Source organism: Cnephaeus nilssonii, assembly GCF_951640355.1.
Source record: "Cnephaeus nilssonii genome assembly, chromosome: 13".
NCBI classification, from domain to species: domain Eukaryota; kingdom Metazoa; phylum Chordata; class Mammalia; order Chiroptera; family Vespertilionidae; genus Cnephaeus; species Cnephaeus nilssonii.
The window spans coordinates 44,402,151-44,422,345 of NC_137084.1; the positions used below are offsets into that span (position 1 = coordinate 44,402,151).

At 53.3% G+C, this 20,195-nt stretch overlaps 1 protein-coding gene across 4 annotated transcripts in view; it reads right to left on the reverse strand.

The window, feature by feature from the left end:
* Positions 1-728: 728 nt before the first annotated feature.
* The window catches only part of CHRDL2 (chordin like 2), a 31,547-nt gene continuing 12,080 nt past the window's right edge, over positions 729-20,195 (reverse strand). Inside the window, exons 3-12 of one of the 4 annotated variants that reach the window (XM_079788183.1) lie at positions 16,727-16,820; positions 14,640-14,782; positions 12,381-12,528; positions 11,600-11,655; positions 9,677-9,845; positions 8,615-8,809; positions 6,287-6,460; positions 5,362-5,416; positions 1,812-1,904; positions 729-886 (exon numbers count right to left, since the gene is read on the reverse strand). In XM_079788183.1, coding sequence (XP_079644309.1) covers positions 796-886; positions 1,812-1,904; positions 5,362-5,416; positions 6,287-6,460; positions 8,615-8,809; positions 9,677-9,845; positions 11,600-11,655; positions 12,381-12,528; positions 14,640-14,782; positions 16,727-16,820 — 1,218 coding nt within the window. In that variant the 3' untranslated portion in view covers positions 729-795. The remainder of the gene's footprint in view (positions 887-1,811; positions 1,905-5,361; positions 5,417-6,286; positions 6,461-8,614; positions 8,810-9,676; positions 9,846-11,599; positions 11,656-12,380; positions 12,529-14,639; positions 14,783-16,726; positions 16,821-20,195) is intronic. The other 3 variants (XM_079788184.1, XM_079788185.1, XM_079788186.1) reach the window with 3 other exon arrangements.

Here is a 20,195-nt window from a genome sequence, read left to right on the forward strand (position 1 = left end):
GGCCAGAGGGAGTGGTAAGAAATATTCAATGTGATAAATAGCAAGAACCTACAACCAATATTACTCTACCCAGCAAAGCTATCATTTAGAATTGAAGGTCAGATAAAGAGCTTCACAGACAAGAAAAAGCTAAAGTTCATCACCACCAAACCAGTATTATATGAAATATTGAAGGGTATTCTTTAAGAAGAGGAAGAAGAAAAAAAGAGAAAAAGATAAAAAATATCAACAAGAAAATGGCAACAAATACATACCTATCAACAATTGAATCTAAAAATCAAAATAAACAAGTAAGTAATCTAATGAACAGAATAAACTGGTGAATAAAATAGAATCAAAAGCATGGAAATGGAACAGACTGACGATTCTCAGAGGGAAGGGGGTGGGGGTAGGAAGAGATTAAACAAGGATCTTATATGCATATATGCATTACCTATGGACACAGACAATAGGGTGATGGAGGTCTGGGGCAGAGCGGGAACCGGGTGGAGTGAGGCAATGGGGGAAAAAAGAGGGACATCTGTAAGAATCTCAACAATAAAGATTTTTTTTTTTTAAGAAGCTCAGCAAACCATAAGAGATCAAGAGAAGAAGAAAGAAACAGAGAACAACCAACAATTAACAAAATGGCAATATTGACATAGTTATCAATAATCACTTTAAATGTAAATGGATTACCAGGCTTGTCTTGCAGTCACTGTGAGAACACAAACTCAGCAGGCAGGATGGAAGGGTAATGCAACTTATTTATTAATATATAACAACAAAAATAATAAAGCTCATATCTGCAACAGTTTAGGTCTTTGTTATAAGGTCTTGGTCCCTTTGTCCAGACTGGCCATGACCTTCAGCTCCGGCGTCCGGGCTAGGAAGACGTTCCAGTGACCTGCATGGAGGAAAGCAGAAGAGTTGTGTGTGTAGGTATGTGTGTGCTGGGGTATGTGGTGTGTGTGTGTGTGTGTGTGTGTGTGTGTGTGTGTGTATGCATGTGGCTGGTGGCTAGTGGCTGGTGTAGAAAAAACAGGGCAAGAAGGACTGTGTGGACCTGGGTTTGGAACCCACAGGGAGGAAGGAGGAGGGTTTGTCTCCAACAACCCCCATATCCAGATCAATTCTGGCACATGACCCCACCTTCAACCAACCAATACGTGGGGGCTGGGCTGGTTTCCTGATGCTTGTTGGTGACACGGCCATCTGTGACTTCCCCACCACCTGGGTCCAGTCTTCCTCAGTGGAGTGTAGAGCAAATTCAGGGCATCAGGAGGATGTGATTAAGACAGTGGTCGGCAAACTCATTAGTCAACAGAGCCAAATATCAACAGTACAACGATTGAAATTCCTTTTGAGAGCCGAAAACCGACTTCTGCGCATGGGCCATGAAGTTTCAATCGCACTGTATGTGCGCGCCCGCACGTGGTATTTTGTGGAAGAGCCACACTCAAGGGGCCAAAGAGCCGCATGTGGCTCGCGAGCCGCAGTTTGCCGACCACTGGGTTAAGAGATTCCAAGGGGAAATGTTCCAGTAGGGAGGGAAGAGGCAGCACAAGGGTTTGAGGCTCAGACCTCCCTCCTCTCCAGCCCTGTGTCCCCCATCCCAAGACCAAATCCAGCAAGGCTCTGCTTTATCCTCCAGCTCCTAAGCACTGGAGTTGAGAAATCTCTGGCGCAGACACCCACTGGATTCCTGTGCCGGGAACTGACGTCTGTGGCTCACAACCCCCCTCCCGGCACCAGCAGCCTGAAACTCCCTGAGAGGCCCTGGCCTCTAGCCAGGCTCTCTTCCCAGGCCCCGGCTCAGCCCCAGGGCCCACCTTCGTGGGTGCCGGTAAGCAGCCGGAAGTTCTGTGCTTCTCTCTGGAAGTCTTGCTTCCTGACTTTCTTGATCTGAATCAAGTGGAAGATTCCTGAGGGCAGAGACAAGGGCATGAGCAGGCAAGGCAGGGCTGTGGATCAAGGAAACGGGGTGACTTGGACTTGGAATGGACCCTGTCACCTCCCTCCCCTCTCCTATTCTGATCAGCACACCAAATCCTGTGGACTAAATTTCCTAAGTATTTGGAGTCTGTTCTCCTGCCTCCACGGCCACGCTCCCCATTCAGGCCCCCTCATGTCTTGCTTGAGTCACTGCACTAGATTCTGACCACTTTACTCCCCTTCTAACCTATGATCCTACCTGCAGTCATTCGAAAATATCGTTTCCCTGTCATTCCCCTTCCCTGACCTCTTGCCACCTCTCTGCTGGTCCTGCTCTGGTTTCCATCACTCTCCTGCTCTCATACCACCACATGTCCACAATACAGAAGGGAGGGTTGAAGGAGGGAGGGAGGGAGGGAGGGAGGGAGGGAGGGAGGGAGGGAGGAAGGAAGGAAGGAAGGAAGGAAGGAAGGAAGGAAGGAAGGAAGAAGGAATGTATGATAAAAATCAATAGGTGTGCTTATTCAGACACCAAAACACTAACAAGCGTCAGAATTGTAGGCCCCCTTTCAGTGCAGTTCACCAGACCCCCCGAGTGGCACTGCCTGTGTTCCAGCCCTAACCAACTATTGAAGACCCCCAAGGGGCCAGGCCTTTACTATGCCACCCTACCTGTTGGAGCGCCTTCTCCTATCACCACCAAGTGAACTCCTTCCTACTCATCCTCCAGGCCTTGGCTGGGAAGTCTTCCTTCACCCTCCGCCCCCCGCCCCCCCGCCAGGTCTGCCCTGGGTCCCAAGGAGGAAGTTATAACTACCATAGCTCTTGGCTCCTGTTGATGATTGTACCATTTCTCATGCGCTCTCATTGTCTATTCTTTTTTTTAAATATATTTTTATTGATTTCAGGGAGGGAGAGAGATATAAATATCCATGATGAGAGAGAATCATTGATTGGCTGCCTCCTGCACAGCCCACACCAGGAATTGAGCCTACGACCTAGGCATGTGCCCTGACTGGGAATTGAACCTCCCAGTTCATAGGTCGATGCTCATTGTGTCACAATTGGAGCACAGACAAGGCCACGCCGGCCAGGTTCATTGTGTCTATTCTTGCCTCCCCTACCAGACTGGGAACTTCTGGAGGGCTTTCCTCTCTGGGTCCGCTGAGTCTGGCCCACATTAGGCATGTAGAATGAATGAATGAATGAATGAAGGGAGGGAGGGAGGGAGGGATCAGCAAATACATGTGTACTCATTCTAGGCCAGGCCCTGAAGGAAGATGAGGTATTATTCTGGATCTCCTACTGTTTGCATTCCATGGGCCACTGGCACCACATGGTGCTGAAGCCCTGCGTACATGGGCTGTGAGGTCGCACCAGCTGTTACCACCAGGGTCAGTGGCCAGAAAGAACAGATGTGACAGCAAGGCCCCTGGTAGGCCAGTCCCACCCTCAAGGAAACCAAGACCTGGCCTTGCTTATGGGAATCTGAGTGGGTTCTCACCAAGGGCAATGGACAGCACAGATTCTGAGATTAAGGTCTAGGAAGCCAGAAATGTCCTTGGGAACCCCAGCCCAGACGTCAAGGAGCGGGATGTGGGAGAGACCAACTCCAAAGGCCCAGGCTACATCGTGAGCATGAGATGGGGATGGGTCCTCGTGCTCCAGGCCTGCCACTGCACACACCCCCAAAACACAAATGGAGAGGAGGTAACAGGGATGCAGGTGGGTGTGGAGGTGGGTGGGCGTGTGTGTACAAGACACCATCAGTGAGACCACAGGGGGACTTCCCTCCGAAGTGGGGGTAGGATCTGGGACCCCTTCTACTCTGGAACCCCAGAATATAAAAGGCCCTTAACCCTAAGCCAACTCTCTGTTCAGCTTCTGGAGCCTGGGGCTCCCGCCCTGGGGTGTGGCCACACTTAGCCCAGGTTTCATCTACCTGCTCCCTTTGTCTCCAGGCCTATCCTCCCCTCCCTCTCCCAGCCTCCGAGGCCTGCAGCTTCCACGCTTCTGCACGAGAGCACAGTGCGTTTCCCACTGACAATCACACCTCGGGAGTGTGTGACTCCCATGGTCAGGGATAGGGAGGCAGTGGAGGTGGATGGGGCACTGAGGCCACCCAGGAGGTCAGGAGGGGGAGGCTTGTGAGTGACAGCACGGTAGGGCCTGGCATTGTGAAGTTGAAAAGCCCCCCCACACCATACCACCTTGTTTCTTTTCTGAGGGGCAGGGTGGTAATGAGATGGGCCTGGAGCTACAATGTCCCCCTCTGCACCATTCTGGGCACCCCTTGACCTTCCTCAGACACCTCCCTAAAAAACAATAGTTCACCTCTGTGGAGGCAGCCCTGGGGACAGTCAGAACTGGGTTTGAGTCTTTACTGCTTAAACTGTATGCCTTTGAGCAAGTTATTCTACTTCTGAGACTCAGTTTTCTTATCTGCAAAATGGGGCATTCATACATACCCCTCAGGTTTCTTATGTGGATTAAATGAAGCACATTATACGTGGTGCCTGCTACTCACCAATCACAGAGCACGGGGCATAAAAGTGTGGGCTCTGCAGCAGTCGCCAACCTCTCGGACCTCACGGACCACCAGTTGGCGACCACTGCTCTAGAGCCAGAGTTTAAGGCCATTGCTACCACCCTGCCTTTCTAAATCCCGTCCAGCCCCAGGCCCATCTCCCACGAAGCCTTCCTTGATCAGCTCAGCTCCCAGTGAGCTCTTGCTGCACCCAAGTCGCTGAAAGACTATTCTCTGTGGTCCCAGCATTTGGTGGGCTGAGGGGAGTCCCAGAACAAACATACAGCCAGCACCGGTCCAGGGACCGATGGAATCTCATGGTACAAAAGAACTGTAAGGCTTCCTCGCCAGCTGCTGGCAGAATCCCCACCCAGCCCGTGAATGGAGCCTGCTCCCTCCCTTCATTACAGGAAGGCTCTAAGCATGAGAAAGTGCTTTCTCTATTGGCTGAGACCTGCTTCACCGCAATTCTGACCGAGTCAACGAGGCAAGAGGAGAAGGATAGGGACATGGTTAGCACCTGCTACAGGTCAGAGGCTGTACCTACCTTATTTCATTAACCCTCCATACACCCTCCTCCCCAATTAACAGAAGAGAAAACTGAGGCCCAGAGAGGTCAAGTGAATGACCCAGGCTACACGGCTAAGAAATGGTAGGAACGGGGTTTAAACCCAGGTCTGATTCTAAAGCCCCTGCTTGTGGACCCTTGTGGTCAGTCAGAACACAGCTGCTCCCTCTGCCTGGAGCAGTCAGTCCTGCAGAGCCATGAAGCCAGTGGTCCTGTCCCCCTGGGTCTTCTCTTCTCCAGGCTGAACAGCTCCGCTTTCTTCGTCCATTCCGCCTACGACAGGGGCCAGAGTAGAGCAGGGAAAGAGCCGCATCTGACGTCACAAGACACGGGCTCTAGCTCCTCCACTTACTGGCTGTGTGGCCTGGAGCCAGGTACTTCACCTCTCTGAGCCTCAGTTTCCTCATCTGTAAAACGGGGATAATAATACCTAACTCTCAGGATCGCTGAGTATCAAATGAGATAACGAACGTGAAAGCACTTTGTGAGCTCTAAAGTGCTACACGCACTGGTTATTATCACGTCATTATTCTTATCATCCCTTTACTGGCCCCTTCTGATTGTCCCCTCTTTTTCCACCCCCTCCCGCCCCCCAGGCAAACCCCTCTGTAGTGAAAAGTGACCTTAGAACTAATTCACAATTAAAGGGTTTCGTTTGTTTTACTCTACCCAGGGGATTTATTTTTCTCAAGAGAATCAGAAAACAGAACTTTCAGCAATGTCCTCATCAATGAAAACTTCTCTTGACCTTCATCTGGTGACATGAGTAGCCTGCTGAATAGGATGGGTTGTTCACAGAATGAGAAATATATTCTGGTTTTAACTTAGGGTGAAGTGATAGAACCAACCATACAGAAGAGGCTGAATGAGACTAGCCTCAAGGCCCTCCTGCTGTGAGGACGCTGTGCGGGCCCTCCTGCCTGAAAAGATGCTGGAATCCCACTAAGAGATACCTCTTTCATCAGGGTAGGCATTACTCTGCCCTGACTCCTTGCAAGGTGCAACAACCCCTTCTCCCCAGGAGAGGGAGCACTTCCAGGCTCTGGCATCTCAGAGTAGGTGAGCTTATCAGAAAGGCCAGAGAATCAGACAGAATCGGTGTCTCCCTCTATCTTGGAATCAGGGACTCAAACCTGGAAGGCCTGCCATAGGCAGGTCTTCCTGGGCCAAAGGCACCTGATCAACAAAACATGCCGGAAAGGCCCCTAAAGGGCCTTGGAGCCCGGGAAAGGGGACCGATCAGAGGTGTGCCCAGCTGGGAGGACGCCAATGCTCACCTTTTACCAGCTTCCAGAGGTAGATGTCCACCTGCTCAGAGGCCTCACGCTCCAGGGCAAAGCGACGCAGGTTGTCTGGACTCGGGGATACTGACGTGTGCACGAGGACCCGGCCCGGCGCCTTCGGACACCGGGTGGCACTGATCTCACTGTGGCCAGGGTCTGCCGTGTCCTCTGGGAGACACAAGGAGCTTGTGAATGCTCTGTCTCCCCACCCCTGCAGGCTCAAAAAGAGGGGCCACTGGTCTGAATCCCCCTCAGGGTCTCTTGGTCCTTGCGAAACTTCTGGTGCCCTGGGAGGAGGAGGTCTCTGGGGAAGGGAGGGGCATCTCCCCCTTCTACCCCCGCTGATCAGCATATCGGCAAACTTCTCACGTTCAGGGCCCAGCTCATCTCCCACCTCCCCCCAGGCAGCCCACTGCTCCCTCCCACTCACAGCTTTTAAAACGTTCCATGACTTCCCATGACTCCCACTCATGCCCTTAATCCCACAATGCCTTGTAGTTGCTTCACTCGGGTGTGTTTTCTCTTTAAAAGAGAAAGGTGAAGGGCAGGAACCATGTCCTTCCAGTCTTGTTGAGTCACTCACACCAAGCACAGGCTCTCAGTGAACACACACAGAATGAAAGGTTTGAGAGGGCTTAAGTGATGATGGCGGTGATGATGATGATTGTAGTGGTGGTGGAAGAGAGATCACGATGATTCACGATGATGGTGACTGTAGTGGCGGAAGTGGGAGGGTGTGGGGGTGAGGATGAGATGGTGGGGATGGTGGTAAATTTTTTTTGGTGCCAAATTGGATACAGTGTTTAAGTTCTGACATGTTGGAATTCCAAGAACATTCTCCAGAGCTCTCCATGTACCAACATTCCCTATTTTTCAGGGACCGAAGGACTAAGTCCCTAGACATACTAGACTTACTAGTTATGAAGCCCTCAGAGATATCCAGCTAAGAGCTGTTACAGTCTCAATATTTTTAAAAGGAAATAGACTGGATGCTGATGGCGGAGCCCAAGACCAGGTATGTGTGTGAAGGAGCTCAGGAGTGAGCCTCAGCCAATCTCAGAGAGAATTCAAGTTGAACCCCCACCCCTCATGTTCCAGGCACCATCCTGTCATGCTCCCCCCGAGCCTGTCCCAACAGCATATTATTCTGATAAATAATAATAGCCTTATGTTTGGATGTTGATTTACAATTCATAAAGCATTTTCATCAACGCTGTGTCTGAAGCTCAGAAAGGTCAAGTAACTTGTCCGAGCTCACAACAGTAAGTTAAGTAAGTCAGTCAGTAAGCAAGCTAACATAAACTCAAATATCCTGACGTGAATGCTGGGGTAGGTGGAGACTTAGGGTAATCGCAGCCACTCAGTTATCTCATTTGTGAAGTAACTGAGTTGTGAGAATTAAATGAACCTGATGCTAGCAGGTTCTTGATGCATTTTTCCTTCCTCTTTTTCTTCTCCGTTCCTCTCCTTTCAGCTTTTCCAACCCAGCCCTCGAACCAGATGTGGTCAGGGCACAACCTCACCTTGCACCTCCTACCCCCTTGCTTTCCTTCTAGACTGCAGGGAATAGGCCTGCCCCTCACATCAGCTACTGTTGACACGCACAGGCTGTGCTTCTCAATGACATACTCCGACCAAAGTTCCCTTCGGCACACTCATTAATCCTAGGGTCACATGACATTGTTGAAAAAACTCAGCCGGCAAGTCTGGAGGCCTGAGTTCTAGTTCAGCTCCACTACCACTTTGCTGTGTGACAGGGAAGTCCCTTCTCTTCTCTGGGTCTCAGTTTTCCCATATGTAGAGGAGGGTTGAAGGAAAACAACAGAGGTCAAAAGTATGGTCTTTGGAGTAAGACAGATGAGGGTTCAAACCCCAGCTCTGTCACTTACAGTCAGTTGTGTGACCTGGGACAGGTATTTATCTCCTCGTTCTGTAAAACAGGGATACCTGCCTTGTCCGTTGTGGTGAGGGTTACATGAATCCATGCATGCAAAATACCTGCCTGGCACATGGTAAGAGCTCAATAAACATTGGCTATTTCTCTTAAAAGTCCTAATATCCTAAGATGTTATGACTTCATTGAGTCCAGAACACTATCTGATTCTATGTATACATGTCTGAGAGCCTCTGACTCTGTCTCTGTAACAGTAGATGGTTCTACAGATAATGCATTACAAGTCTGGCACTTTCTGCTGCTGTGCTCCCAGCATTCTGTGGACCTAAAAACCCTGCATTCTGTGGCTCGGCGCCCACGCCGCATCCACGTCAGAGCTGCTCCCTGCCCTGGCAAGTGCCCTCCCTGCCCCCAGCATCTCTTTGTACCTGGGCAGATCTTGCAGCACTTTCCCGCCACTTTCTCTGGGTGATGGCAGGGGTACTCAGTGGGGCAGGTCACCCGCTGGCAGTCCTGGCGGCCGTCCTGACAGGTGCACAGGATGCAGGGCAGGGGTCCAAAGGAGCGAAAGGCTGGATGCCACACCTCCCCGTGTGAGTACGTCCTCCCACCATGCACGCAGGCTGGGCCAAGGAGGGCAGAGAGACAGGAGGGTCAGTGCCTTGGACTCCAGCCAGAGTCAAGTAATAGGCGGGGGTAGAGCCTCGGAGAGCCCCTGCTCCACAGTCTGGCGCAGCCACACTGACTGCAAAGTGCAGGCCAGAATATAAAACGGGCCCCACATCCCTGACAACCCCCCGCCCCATCTCAGCACTCAGGGCTGTGACATGCTCAGTAGGGACTTGCTGGAGATGGAGAGTCCTCCTCCCACCCTCACGGGCCCCTGTGGTGGAGCAAGGAGGGCGATGGCCTCACAGTGGGAGAAAGGACATCCAGGTCTGTCACTACCTTGCTGTGCAAGCTCTGGCAGGTCCCTCCCCCTTCCTCAGCCTCAGTGTCCCATCTGCACCCATCCCCACTCCCTCAGTCGGGGTGCCTCCCCACTCTGGCTGTCCAGGTGGCCTCCTTCCCAGTCCATCCTGACTGTCCTCCTGCAGCCCAGCTCTGTTCGCTCCTTCCGTTGTCAAGAACTTCCCCTCAGCACTTCCTTAAGTTAGAGTAATTGATTGACATGTCTGGAGCCCCTCAAGGACAGGGACCATTTTTCATATCTCTGTTCTGGGCCCCTCATTTCCCAGGAAAGACATAGCAGATGCTGGTTCTATCTCTAACTCAATACTCTGAACCTCAGTGTCCTCATCTGTCAAAGGGGGGAATCAGACCTTACGTCCTTTAAGGACAGCTTCGTTTTGGTGTTCTATGCTTCTATAAGCTCATAGCCAAATTGAGATTGGAGAACCACTGAGTCAGGGTGTAGGAATGGGAGGTAGGAGCAGTCGGGGGCCCCCCGCTTTTCCCACCTCAGGGGTTGGAGGAGGTTCCCATCCCACCTTTCTTATGTTTCTCCTTCAGGACGATCTTGACTGTGGTGCTGCCTGCCCCCTTCGGTCGGAAGTGGCGAGGGATGAAGCCCAGAGGGGAGCTGAGCCCAGTGGGGGCTGGGGTGTCCAGGCTTCTCTTTCTCCCACCGTCCCCTGAGCACGGGTCCTGGGAATGTCTCTGCAAATGGCAGGAAGGGTAAAGGTCACCGATAGGCCACCGCCAGTGAAGGAGTGGCACGGCACGGGCTGCAGCGAGTGGCCTGAGGGTGGACGCCAGCGTGACTTCCCAGTGAAGAGGGGGCCCGGGCTAGGGCAGGAAGATCTGGATGTTCTCAGACAACGGATCTAAGATGTTCTCAGACAACGGATCTTTGAGAACTCGGAAGGTAGGACTTTGGAAGTCCAGCCTCCAACAAGCCCTTCTTAGGCCTGTCAGAGCCAGGGCCCTGGCACTGGGTGGGCAGAAGGGTTCGGGTCCTTATCTGGGTGACATAAGTGATCAGGGACCTGGAGACCTTAATGTTTAAGAAACAGAAGGTGAGAATGCAGTGAGGATGAATGTCAGCAAGTCCTTCTTTGAGAAGCTTTAGGTGCTGGGACAAGGAGACAGGCCTCTGACGATCCCACCAGCACCCCATGGGGCAGGAGGACGAGGAGCCGGCCCCATCCGGACACAGAGGGTCCCCAGAGCTCCAGCCCCCACCCCCTTCCTGAGCCCCTGGAATCCAAGATCCCGAGACTCTCAGCTCCAGACCAGATGGGGAAGCTGGCAGGGATAGCACAGCTGTGTGGTGAGGGCAGTGTAAGGGGCAGGGGCTCTGCGTAGTCTGGGGACTGGCAGCTCCAGGCCACGGGAGAGGAGCCAGTGGTCTGGGGCAGGTGGCAGAGCTTTAACCCACCTCATTGACCCTAATCACTCCCCTTCCTTCTTCCACAGCCCGTCCTGCTCTGTTCAGTCTCAGTGAGTCCTCTGATGGCTGGGCTGAGCCCACAAGACCTCCCAAAGCAGAAACCCTACCTAAGGCCCCAGCTCAGGCCCAAGCCCCTAGGAGGCCCCTAGGGAATGCTTGTCAAGTGGAATAGAGGCAAGAAGGAATTGAAGAGCCCAACCCGCTAGCACACTGCCTCCCAGGGAAAGGATGGAAGGAAAGGGGATGGCCTGGCTCAGGTCCTGCGGCACCGGCACCCAGACCCCACCTGAGAAGGCCCAGCCTCGGGCAGGAGGATGAGCGGGCAGAGGAGAGGGGAGAGCTCATTGGCTCAGAGCCCTGGGAAGTCCCAGGAAGGGAGCCCCACCTCCAGGTGAGCCAGGCAGAAAGGGCAGGTGGAGCTGTTCACATTGTCGGCAGCACAGATGGCGGGGGGGGGGGGGGGGGGGGGGGGGGGGGGGGGGGACACGCGAGTCAGTATATGAGCCCGTTCTCCCACCTCTTTCCTCTGCTTCCAGAGAGAGCTGGGCAGTTCAGTTCACTGCACTCTAGACCGAGACTGAGAGGGGCCAAGACAGAGGGGGGACACAGAGGGGTAGCCCCCAGACAAAGAACCAGTATCTCAGGAGCCGGGTGGGGAAGGCTGACCTAAATGAGAGGCCACGCCACCAGGGAACACGCTGCTCAGAGGTGGCCTGAGTAAGGACAGACACGGGCTCTGGATGGAACAGGGTCAAAGGGTTTCCCAGGAGGGACAGCGGTACGTTTGGGGCCTGCGCCTGCATGTTTGGTGCTTTTTCCTGGCCCCTCCTGGCCCATCAGCCATGATGGGAGCCATGATAGGAGGCTGAGGAGAGGGGCTGGACATGGTGGGGCTAATGGAGCTGACCCAGGGGACAGAGGAGAAATGAGGGTTACTTGCTCCACCGTCATGGAGACTTGGGCCCTGGATACCAGCCCACCTCACCTCCTCTCCCCACCCTGTCCGTGTCTGTGTACTCACCGCCCCACGGTGTGACTGTGCGGTGTCCTCTTCAGCTGACTTCTCACTTGACCCATCTGGAAATGCAGAGGGAAGTCGGATTAGCCTCTGCCTCCTCAGCCTTGCTGGCTGGACCGGCAGGCAGGCCTCCACCTCCAGGCTCTGCCCACCTCCAGCGCCTACTGCTATTTCTGCAGCCCCCAAACACCAGCAAGGCCCTCTGCCCCAGAGGAGACCTATTCCCCCTTCTCATCATCGCGTCTCCTCCCATCTGGGTTGCTGCCCCAGTTTTCACACACTGACCTCCTGGTCACCATGAGGACTGAACTGCTTGGCTGGGCCAGAGCTCTTGTTCAGTGCCCATCATGGACGGCCCAGAACCCCATCCCTGCAGCCGCTTAGTCCCAGTCCCCTGGGCAGCCACTGGACCGATGGAAGTTAGTGGCTGGGGGACAACCTCTTCCTCTTCCTCTACAGCCCCAGACTTTCCCGAGAAGCAGAAGGTGACTTAGAGCACGGGTCACACTGGGTATCAAGCAGAGGCAGCTCCCCAAGGCATCCTTACATTGTGTCTCCCTCCTTCCTGCTCCCTGGGAAGGCAATAACCAATGCACAGCAGCCTCTGCGCAGGCTCAGCCTTCTGGGAGCGCTGGGCTAAGCCCCCGCCCATGAGGACGGAATGGTGTGCTACATGCTGAGTGTCCCTGAGGTTCCCCCTGCTCTAACAGTCCATGGCTGGGTCCCTGGGGCGGGGGGGTGGGGGGGGGAGGGAGGGCACTGCCATATCTAGGGGCAGACTCACTTTTGCAGGCCTGGCAGCAGGAGCTGGGCAGTGGAAGGGGTGCAGGGCAGCCTGGTTCCGGGCAGGTCATGAGGCCGCAGTAGATCTGGCCCTCCTGACAGACAGAGCAAGCAGGAGTTGGGAGATGAGCTCTGATGAGGATCAGCCCCTGCCGTGGGAGCATACGGCCTTGAGGTCTCCCCTGAGGTGGGAGAGGGAGGGAGCAGCAGAGTGGTGTGGGCAAGGCCCAGCCAGTTCAGAAGAAGGGTCCTCTGTGCCCTCCCACTCCCGCTCCAGGCCCTGAGGTAGCATCATCCTCCGGCTGCTAAAGCCTTTCTCTCTGTAGACTCTCACAGCCATTCGGTGAGGTGAGACCCTTCCAACTTACAGATGGGGAGAGCCTGCAGGGGCGCCCAGACTGCTAAGTCAGAGACACAGCCGGACAGAATGGACCAGAGCCCAGTCTTCGGGCTTTTCCTACTGAAATCAATGTCCTCTCCCCTGGCCTGGAAAGGGGGACCCAGCATAAGGGAGAGACACTGGTGGGGGATACCTTGGGCTCACCTTGCTCTCACTAAAAACCCTACATCTGGAACTTTGGGACTCAGCCCAGAAAGGCAACACTGCCGGGGAAAAGGCCTTCTGGGAACCAGGAGGTCAGGTAACCTTTGATGAGTCACTTCTCTGGGCCTCAGTTTCCTCCTCTGTGAAATGGGGGCACACCCATCTGGGCTGTGAGATCAAGTGAGGGGACAGTTGTGAACATCCGTTTTAAAATGTAAGGCATTTTTAAAATGGGAGGAAGTGATATTACCTCAAGTCCTTTCCTTATTAATACCTTTCCCAGTGAGTCTCAAAAGGATTCTGATCCCTCAGACAAGGCCAGGAGTCAGACCCATTTAAACAGGCGTGAGAGGAAGGAAGGGGAGACCCAAGTATTCAGGGAGAAGGGACAAGAAATCACAAGAATGCTTTCGCCACCCCACCATCATCATTTCCGTCTTTTCCTACAGCCCCCTCCTAAGGCAGGCCCTTGTCCCTTCAGAGGAGGCAGCACGATGCAGGAAAAGGAACGTGGGTTTTGGAGTTATGTGGCCCTGGGTCTGAATTCTGGCTCTGCCACTTGACAAGCTGGGTGACGTTAGGGAAGTTGCTTAACTGCTCTGAGCTTCAATTTCTTCATCTGAGATCCTTCTCCTAGGGTCTTTGGGAGCTTGTAGACAAACATGAGACATTTCTATGAATCTAGTAGGTACCATGGAGTACTACAAAATAACATTGGCCCTGCAAAAATAATCACTCTCTAGGTTGACTTATAAGTAGTCACCCTCATTTGTAAGTTGTTTGCTCGGCAGCACAGACACTTAAAGGGTCAGAGCCTTACTGAGGAGATGGAGAGGCAGGCCGAGAGAAGTGACTCACTCAAGGCCACACAGGGAACCATGGGAGAGCTAGAGCTCCCACTGGGGTGTCCAACACTAGTCTAGACCGCCTCCCCTTGCACCACTACTAAATCTGATGATTATTTTAAACAGAGAGGACACTGGGGATCACCTGGTCAGACGTCGTATGCATGCAAAGGAACTGGGGCCCAGAGAAGTTTGGTGACCAGATAGTAAGGAAATCTGGAGAGCAGGAGTTTCTCCTGACGGGGCACAGACAAGGAGCTGAGGGACAGGCTGAAAACCTCTGCAAACCCGGGGCAGGGCCACACTGAGAACCCCCAAAGGAGGAGGGTGAAGGCTTTCCAGATCAGGCCTTGTTGGGCTTCAGTCGTGGCACCCTGTAACCTGCAGAGTCAGCCTGGCCTGTTCCTAGGCTCAGCTCTGACGACAGCAGGGGCCGTTTAGGCAGCTTCGGATTAAATTCCACTTGCTGCAGTCTGGCCCTGTCTCTGTGCCCCAGGACGGATAACTGATCATTCACTCACGTATTCATTCATTCATTCAACAATCATTCAAGACATCCTCTGTATGCCAGGCCCTGGGCCAGGAGCAGCGGAAGATAAAGAAATGAATTGGGTATGTTCCCTCCCCTCCAGGAGTACAAAGTCTACTGGAGGAAACAAAAACGAGCCGACGTCAGTCAAGGTGACCCGGGCTGTAACAGGCAGCTCCGGAGGGTGCAGAAGCCCAGAGAGAGGGGAAGTGCTCCTGAGCCCATTCACCCTCACTTTGCTTTGACCAGGGAGAACCACCTCCCGCCCGCCCAGCCCACCCCACCACGCTTTCCAGGCCCAGACCGCGGGCCTGGGCTAAAGCGAAGGCGGGAGCTTCTTACGGTACAGCTGCAGAGGACACACTGGTTGGGCAGGCGGGAAGGGAACAGCTCATGGGCGCTGAACATCTCTCCATGTTGGTACATGGTCCCGTTGTGCTGGCAGGACTTTGGGGGGGCCCGGAGCCCAGAGGGCGTGTGAGGTTCTGCGGGTGGGGAGGGGCAGGAGGAAGAAGAAAAATGAGGCGCCATATGGATGTAAGAACTTTGCCAGAATTAACTGGGCCACTTTTCTGAAGATTTTGGATTTTAGCATATCTTGGCATTTAAATTGAGTTCTGGCCTTCTTCTTCCCAGAGGTCCCCCTGTCAGCTAACCAAGAAGAGGTCCTGCTGACACCTACATCTGACCTTGTCACTCCCGCCCAGGGCTCCTCACCATGGCCTTTCAGCCCCCCACTGTCTGAGCTGGTCCCGACCAGAGCCAGAGGCCCGGTCGGAAACCTCAGCTCCACTGAGCCCCACTCGGTGGGGACCTGTGTCAGTTCATTTAACATTCAGTGAGCGTCCATGGGGCACCTCCCAGTGCCAGCCACTGCTCTAGGTGCTGGGGACACAGCAGTGAACAGAACGAAGTCCCTCGTGGGGTGACATCCTAGTGGAGTCAGCTGGGATGATCTAGACTGTCCCTGAGCTTGGGGTAAGCTCCTGTCATTCACTGGTCACCAGAGCCTCCCTCCCCATCACCTACCGGTTAGCCAGTGTCCATCCTGTCAGGTAGAGGGGCAAGCCTTTAAGGCTCCCATCCTGAGAGAACCTACTCATCCTCTCAGACACCTTTACTAAACACCTCTGTACCAGGCACTGTGCTAGGCATTGGGAATGGAGTGCTGACAAGACTCAGCCCTGCCCATCAAGAAACGCACAATCTGATTGGTAAAGAGACATTCCATAAGCAGTGATGCTGTTGCATGGTAAGGGCTAGGGCACTGAGGGGTAGCCACTAACTCAGCCAGGACATGCGGGTGGGGTAGTCAGGGAATGATGGTCTGAGCTGAGTCATGAAGAATATGTAGAGCCAGGCAGGCAAAGCGGCAGGAGAGAGAGGGAGAGGGAGAGGGATGGAGGGAGGGAGGGAGGGAGGGAGGGAGAGAGAGAGAGAGAGAGCGAGAGAGAGAGAGAGAGAGAGAGGAGCATGTGAGGAAGAAGGGGCCTGGGCCAAGGCATAGTCAGCAAGGAGTGGTCAGGATTCCTGGAGTCAACCTCAGACAGAAGGAGGCATGATGCCCCCTCACTAGGCAGGACGAGGCTCAGAGCTCCTGCTCCCTGAGGGAATCCCGAGCCAAGAATCTCTGTGACCCAAGGCAGAGCCATGGTCAGATCCCACTACAGTCCCACGTGGAAAATGAGCCCCTCTATATCCACTCCACACAAGCCCCTAGCTTCCCAGGAGAGCCCTGGTTCAGAGCCTAGACTGACCTGCCATGTGGAGCCTCCCTCAGCCCCTTCCTGATGCTTCTAAGGAGGGATTCTCCTCTCAACATCTCCCCACCCACACTCTTCTCAATTGGCCTCCCACTGGCTACCTCTCCCCTCTCTTACCTTTACTTCATAGAATCCCAATCTTAGAGGCTCTTACAATCTCAAACTCATGGAATCATAGACATTTAGCATCACGTTACAGAAAGTCCCTGAACCACAGTGCTGGGAAGAATCTCAGAATACACATACTCCAACTCCTCTGGTCACTCCCAGGCCCAGAGCTGTAATCATGGGGCTCCCTGCAGGGCCTCCAGCCCCACATCACTCACCTCCACTTGGACAGGCAGGTCCACTCCCTCGGCTCTGGCCAGCCAGAGGCTGGAGCCCACATGTGCCATCAACAGGCCAAGCATGCCCCTGTTTCCCTCAGCTACTCTCCACCGTCTCTCCCCGCTCCTGCTAAGCACAGCTACTTAAGAATGAGCAGTCTGCTGCTGCCCCAGCCCTCACCGGGTATCCAGGATGTTTCTTCCCATGAGCACTTTGGTGTCTCAGCACCTCTCACCAGAGAGACTGCCCCTCTCATTCCAGGGGCCTCCCTCTGCCGGAGGCTTGCATCGGAGGTGAGATAAGGGTCAGGGGGTACAAGGGATGAACGAGGCTACTTACCCACACACCGGGGACAGCACTGCTGTGGCTCAGTCACAGGCTGGGGGCAGTGGACAGGCGGGCAGTGGAGGCGGTAACAATTCACATGGGCATTCTGAAGGGGACACAGGGGTCGGTCCTGGTTCCAAAGAGCCATTGCCTCCCGCCTGAACCCGTCCTCTCCCCAAACCCACTCATTTTAAGCCAGAGATGGGATACAAACAATAGACTCGTGTGTCCAGTCTCTCCCCTTCCCTTGCTCTCTTGTGTGGCTCGCCCATCCATGTTCCTCCCTGACCACGGAGGGAGGCACAGTGTGCATGGGCTTGAGCAGACCTTGTGTCCCCTTCATGGTGTTTGAGACACACCAGGGAAAGCCTGGCGTTTTCTACATTGATCAATTTCTACATTGATCAATTTCTACATTGATCAATTTCTACATTGATCTGACAGTGTTATTTTAACTCCAGGGGTTTGTTCTTTGTCCTCTGAGCCTAAACTTCATGAAGGTTAAGAGAGGAATGTGACATATGAGGACAGGTGACAGGGATGGGAACAAGACTAGACACCTGATGTGGAGCAGGCCCAGGGCTTTGGGATTCACTCCCTAAATCTCTGGGAGGTCCGGTGACCTTGGCACCAGAGATGGAAGAGCCCGAAGTTCTAATGCTTTTTTCAAGGACAGCAAACGAAAGAGAAGGGAGCAGAGAAACAGGACAGAGAGAGGTGAGGAGATGGAGAGAGAGAAGCCACCACACCTTTTGTAGGTTTTTCCCATTCCTAGGCTTCCCACACCCTATATCCCCTGTTGGGAGGGTCATTGTACTGTGTTGTAATGAACCATGTACAACTGTGTCATCTATTCACCACGAATTCCCAAGAACACGAACCAAGTCTCATTCCATTCATCTCTGAATTGTCATCATAGGGCCTGGCTCCAGGCTACTACCTGCTGGAGTTTGAATGAATGAGTGAGGGAATGAATGAGAGCCAGGAACGGAGGAATAGATGGTCTCTCTCTTAGAGAAATGGAGCCAACTTTGTTCAAATTTCGAAGTTGGCAAGTTTGTTTCCTGTCTCCTTGCACATCGGAGTGCCCGACAGCACTTGTCCCAGAGGTAGCCTCTTACCCCAGGGAAAACCCAGGCCCAGGCCCTCTGGAGTCACTGCCCCCCAAGGAGTAAGCTGGGCTGAGGCATCAGAGTCCACAGAATTGGTCTGAGCTCCATAGGGGGCCTTCAAGAGGCCTGGCACACAGGGGTGCTTAACAAATGTCCAGAGGGTGAACTGAGCCCTCAGGTGAGAAGGCAGGGTAGAGTGCGAGGAACTGAGTGGCCTGAAGAGGTAGAATCTCTCTCTCGATTCTGTCCTTGAAGGATCCCAGGGATGGAGATGATCAGCGACATGCAGCAGGAAGTGAGATGGAGAAAGGCCTGGGGTTGAAAGGGCAGGGGGCCTTGCAGCCAAAGGTGCCTCTCAGGGAAATCATAACTACTGTGTACTGAGTGACTACTGGGTAGGGGCTTCATGTGAAACAGAAATGTATTATCTCACCTCATCTTCTCAAGAACCCTAGAGGTGGATCCTATTGTCCACACTTTCAAAATGAGAAAAGAGCTTCTGAGAGGTTATGTTGCCCGAGATGCCACAGCAGGTAAACACACCTCCAGGGCCGTGCACTTTCCATGATGCTGAGCTGTCTCTGGTGAACGGGGCGGGGGACTCATGCCTTCACTCAGTAGTCACTGCATGACTACTGTGAGCCAGGGACATAGCAGTGTATGAGACAGACAAGGTTTCTGCTCTCATGGAGCTTTCATCCTTGCAGGGAGACAGACCATAAAAAACAAACAAGTAGGAACAAGATCATTTCATGCCCGGCCGGTGTGGTTCAGGGGTTGAGCATCGACCTATGAACCAGGAGGTCACAGTTCGATTCCCAGTCGGGGCACATACGTGGATTGCAGGCTCCGTCCCTAGTTGGGGGCATGCAGGAGGCAGCCAATCAATAATTCTCTCTCATCATTGATGTTTCTATCTCCCTCTCCCTTCCTCTCTGAAGTCAAGATCATTTCCTATGTTAAATTGATGATAATAATCACACAGGGTAATGTGATTGAGTTAACAAGGCTAGACTATTTTAGAAACAGAAGTCCTAGAAAGCCTCATAAGGAGGCAACACTTATGCTATGAACTGTGAGATAAGAAGGAACCATTTGTGAGAAGATCCAGGGGAGGAACATTCCAGGTGGAGGAACAAGTAGGAATGAGTTTGGCGTGTTAGTGCAGGTAGGAAATGAGTTTGGAGAAATAAGGCGAAAGTCAGATCACACAGAGACACGGCGGGGGGTTGAATTTTACTTTAGGTGCACCCAAAAGCTATTGGAGTGTTTCAGGGACTTTGGAATGACATGATCAGTTTCATGTTCAGCAAAGATCCTTCTAGCTCCTATGTGAGGTATGGTTTTATAGAAGGGACAGGGAGGCCCATTGGAAGCCTTGCATAGCATCCAGGTGAGAGATGAAGATGCTTAGATTAGGGGGAGCAGGATGGTGAGAGAAGTGAAGGGATTCGGGGTATATTTCAGGGGTATCGGCTATAGCTCTTTGGGTTGAGAAAACTGGGTATGTAAACTCTGGGGAGGGAGAAATGAATGAGCTTCCGTGGATCACAAAACTTGGACTTTGTCAACTGGACCACATAATATGTCTGGAATTTTCTGTTTGGGTTTCCTTCCTGTTCTTTGGCTGTATTTCATAAAGTTCTTTTTGAAAAGCTGATTGGCCTCAGATGTGCTAAGGAAAACCAAGAGGGGGGGGCAGTCTTGGGGGGTTGTGCCCCTGTGGGCAGCAGAGTTCCACCTGGGCCAACATGGTAGAAGTAGTAGGGAGTCAGAGGGAGAGGCCCCAGGAGGAGGGAGACCCCAGTGATCAGAGCCAGGAGAGGGGCTGGCCCACAGACCATCTACTGGCCAGGGTCCCCTCCGATGCTCTTCTCTGCTCCCGCCAAGCTGGGGATTGTTTAACAAGGGAGGCTCTTACTGGCCTTCTACACTCCTCTCGGGGCTTTTGAAGGAAAAGAGAGCCTAGGGTACTGGCTCCAGCTGGGAGGTAGGTCCACCCTCCCGCCAAGCACCAGCACCAGACAGGGATTGGTGAGGACAGCATGCCAATCAGGCTGGGCTCCAAGCAACTAAACTAAACCAAGGGATGTTTCAAGCCTCCTAAATCATTCCCTCCTTCCCTACCCTTCCAACCTTATTCCTGGCCTGAGGATTCTGGACCACGTGGAGGTCTCATTTATTCCACCCAGTTGATTGTACAAGGCCCTGTGAAGGCTGCCGGGTGGGAGATGGGTGGCCGGAGGGAAGAGGTGAACAAAAAGACAGGGTCCTGCCCCAATCTGTTCAGCCTTCGGCAGGACACTGAAGTAGACATAAGAGAGCACCCAGGAAAACCTGCTCTCAGGCTCCACCCAGGAGGGGCAGTA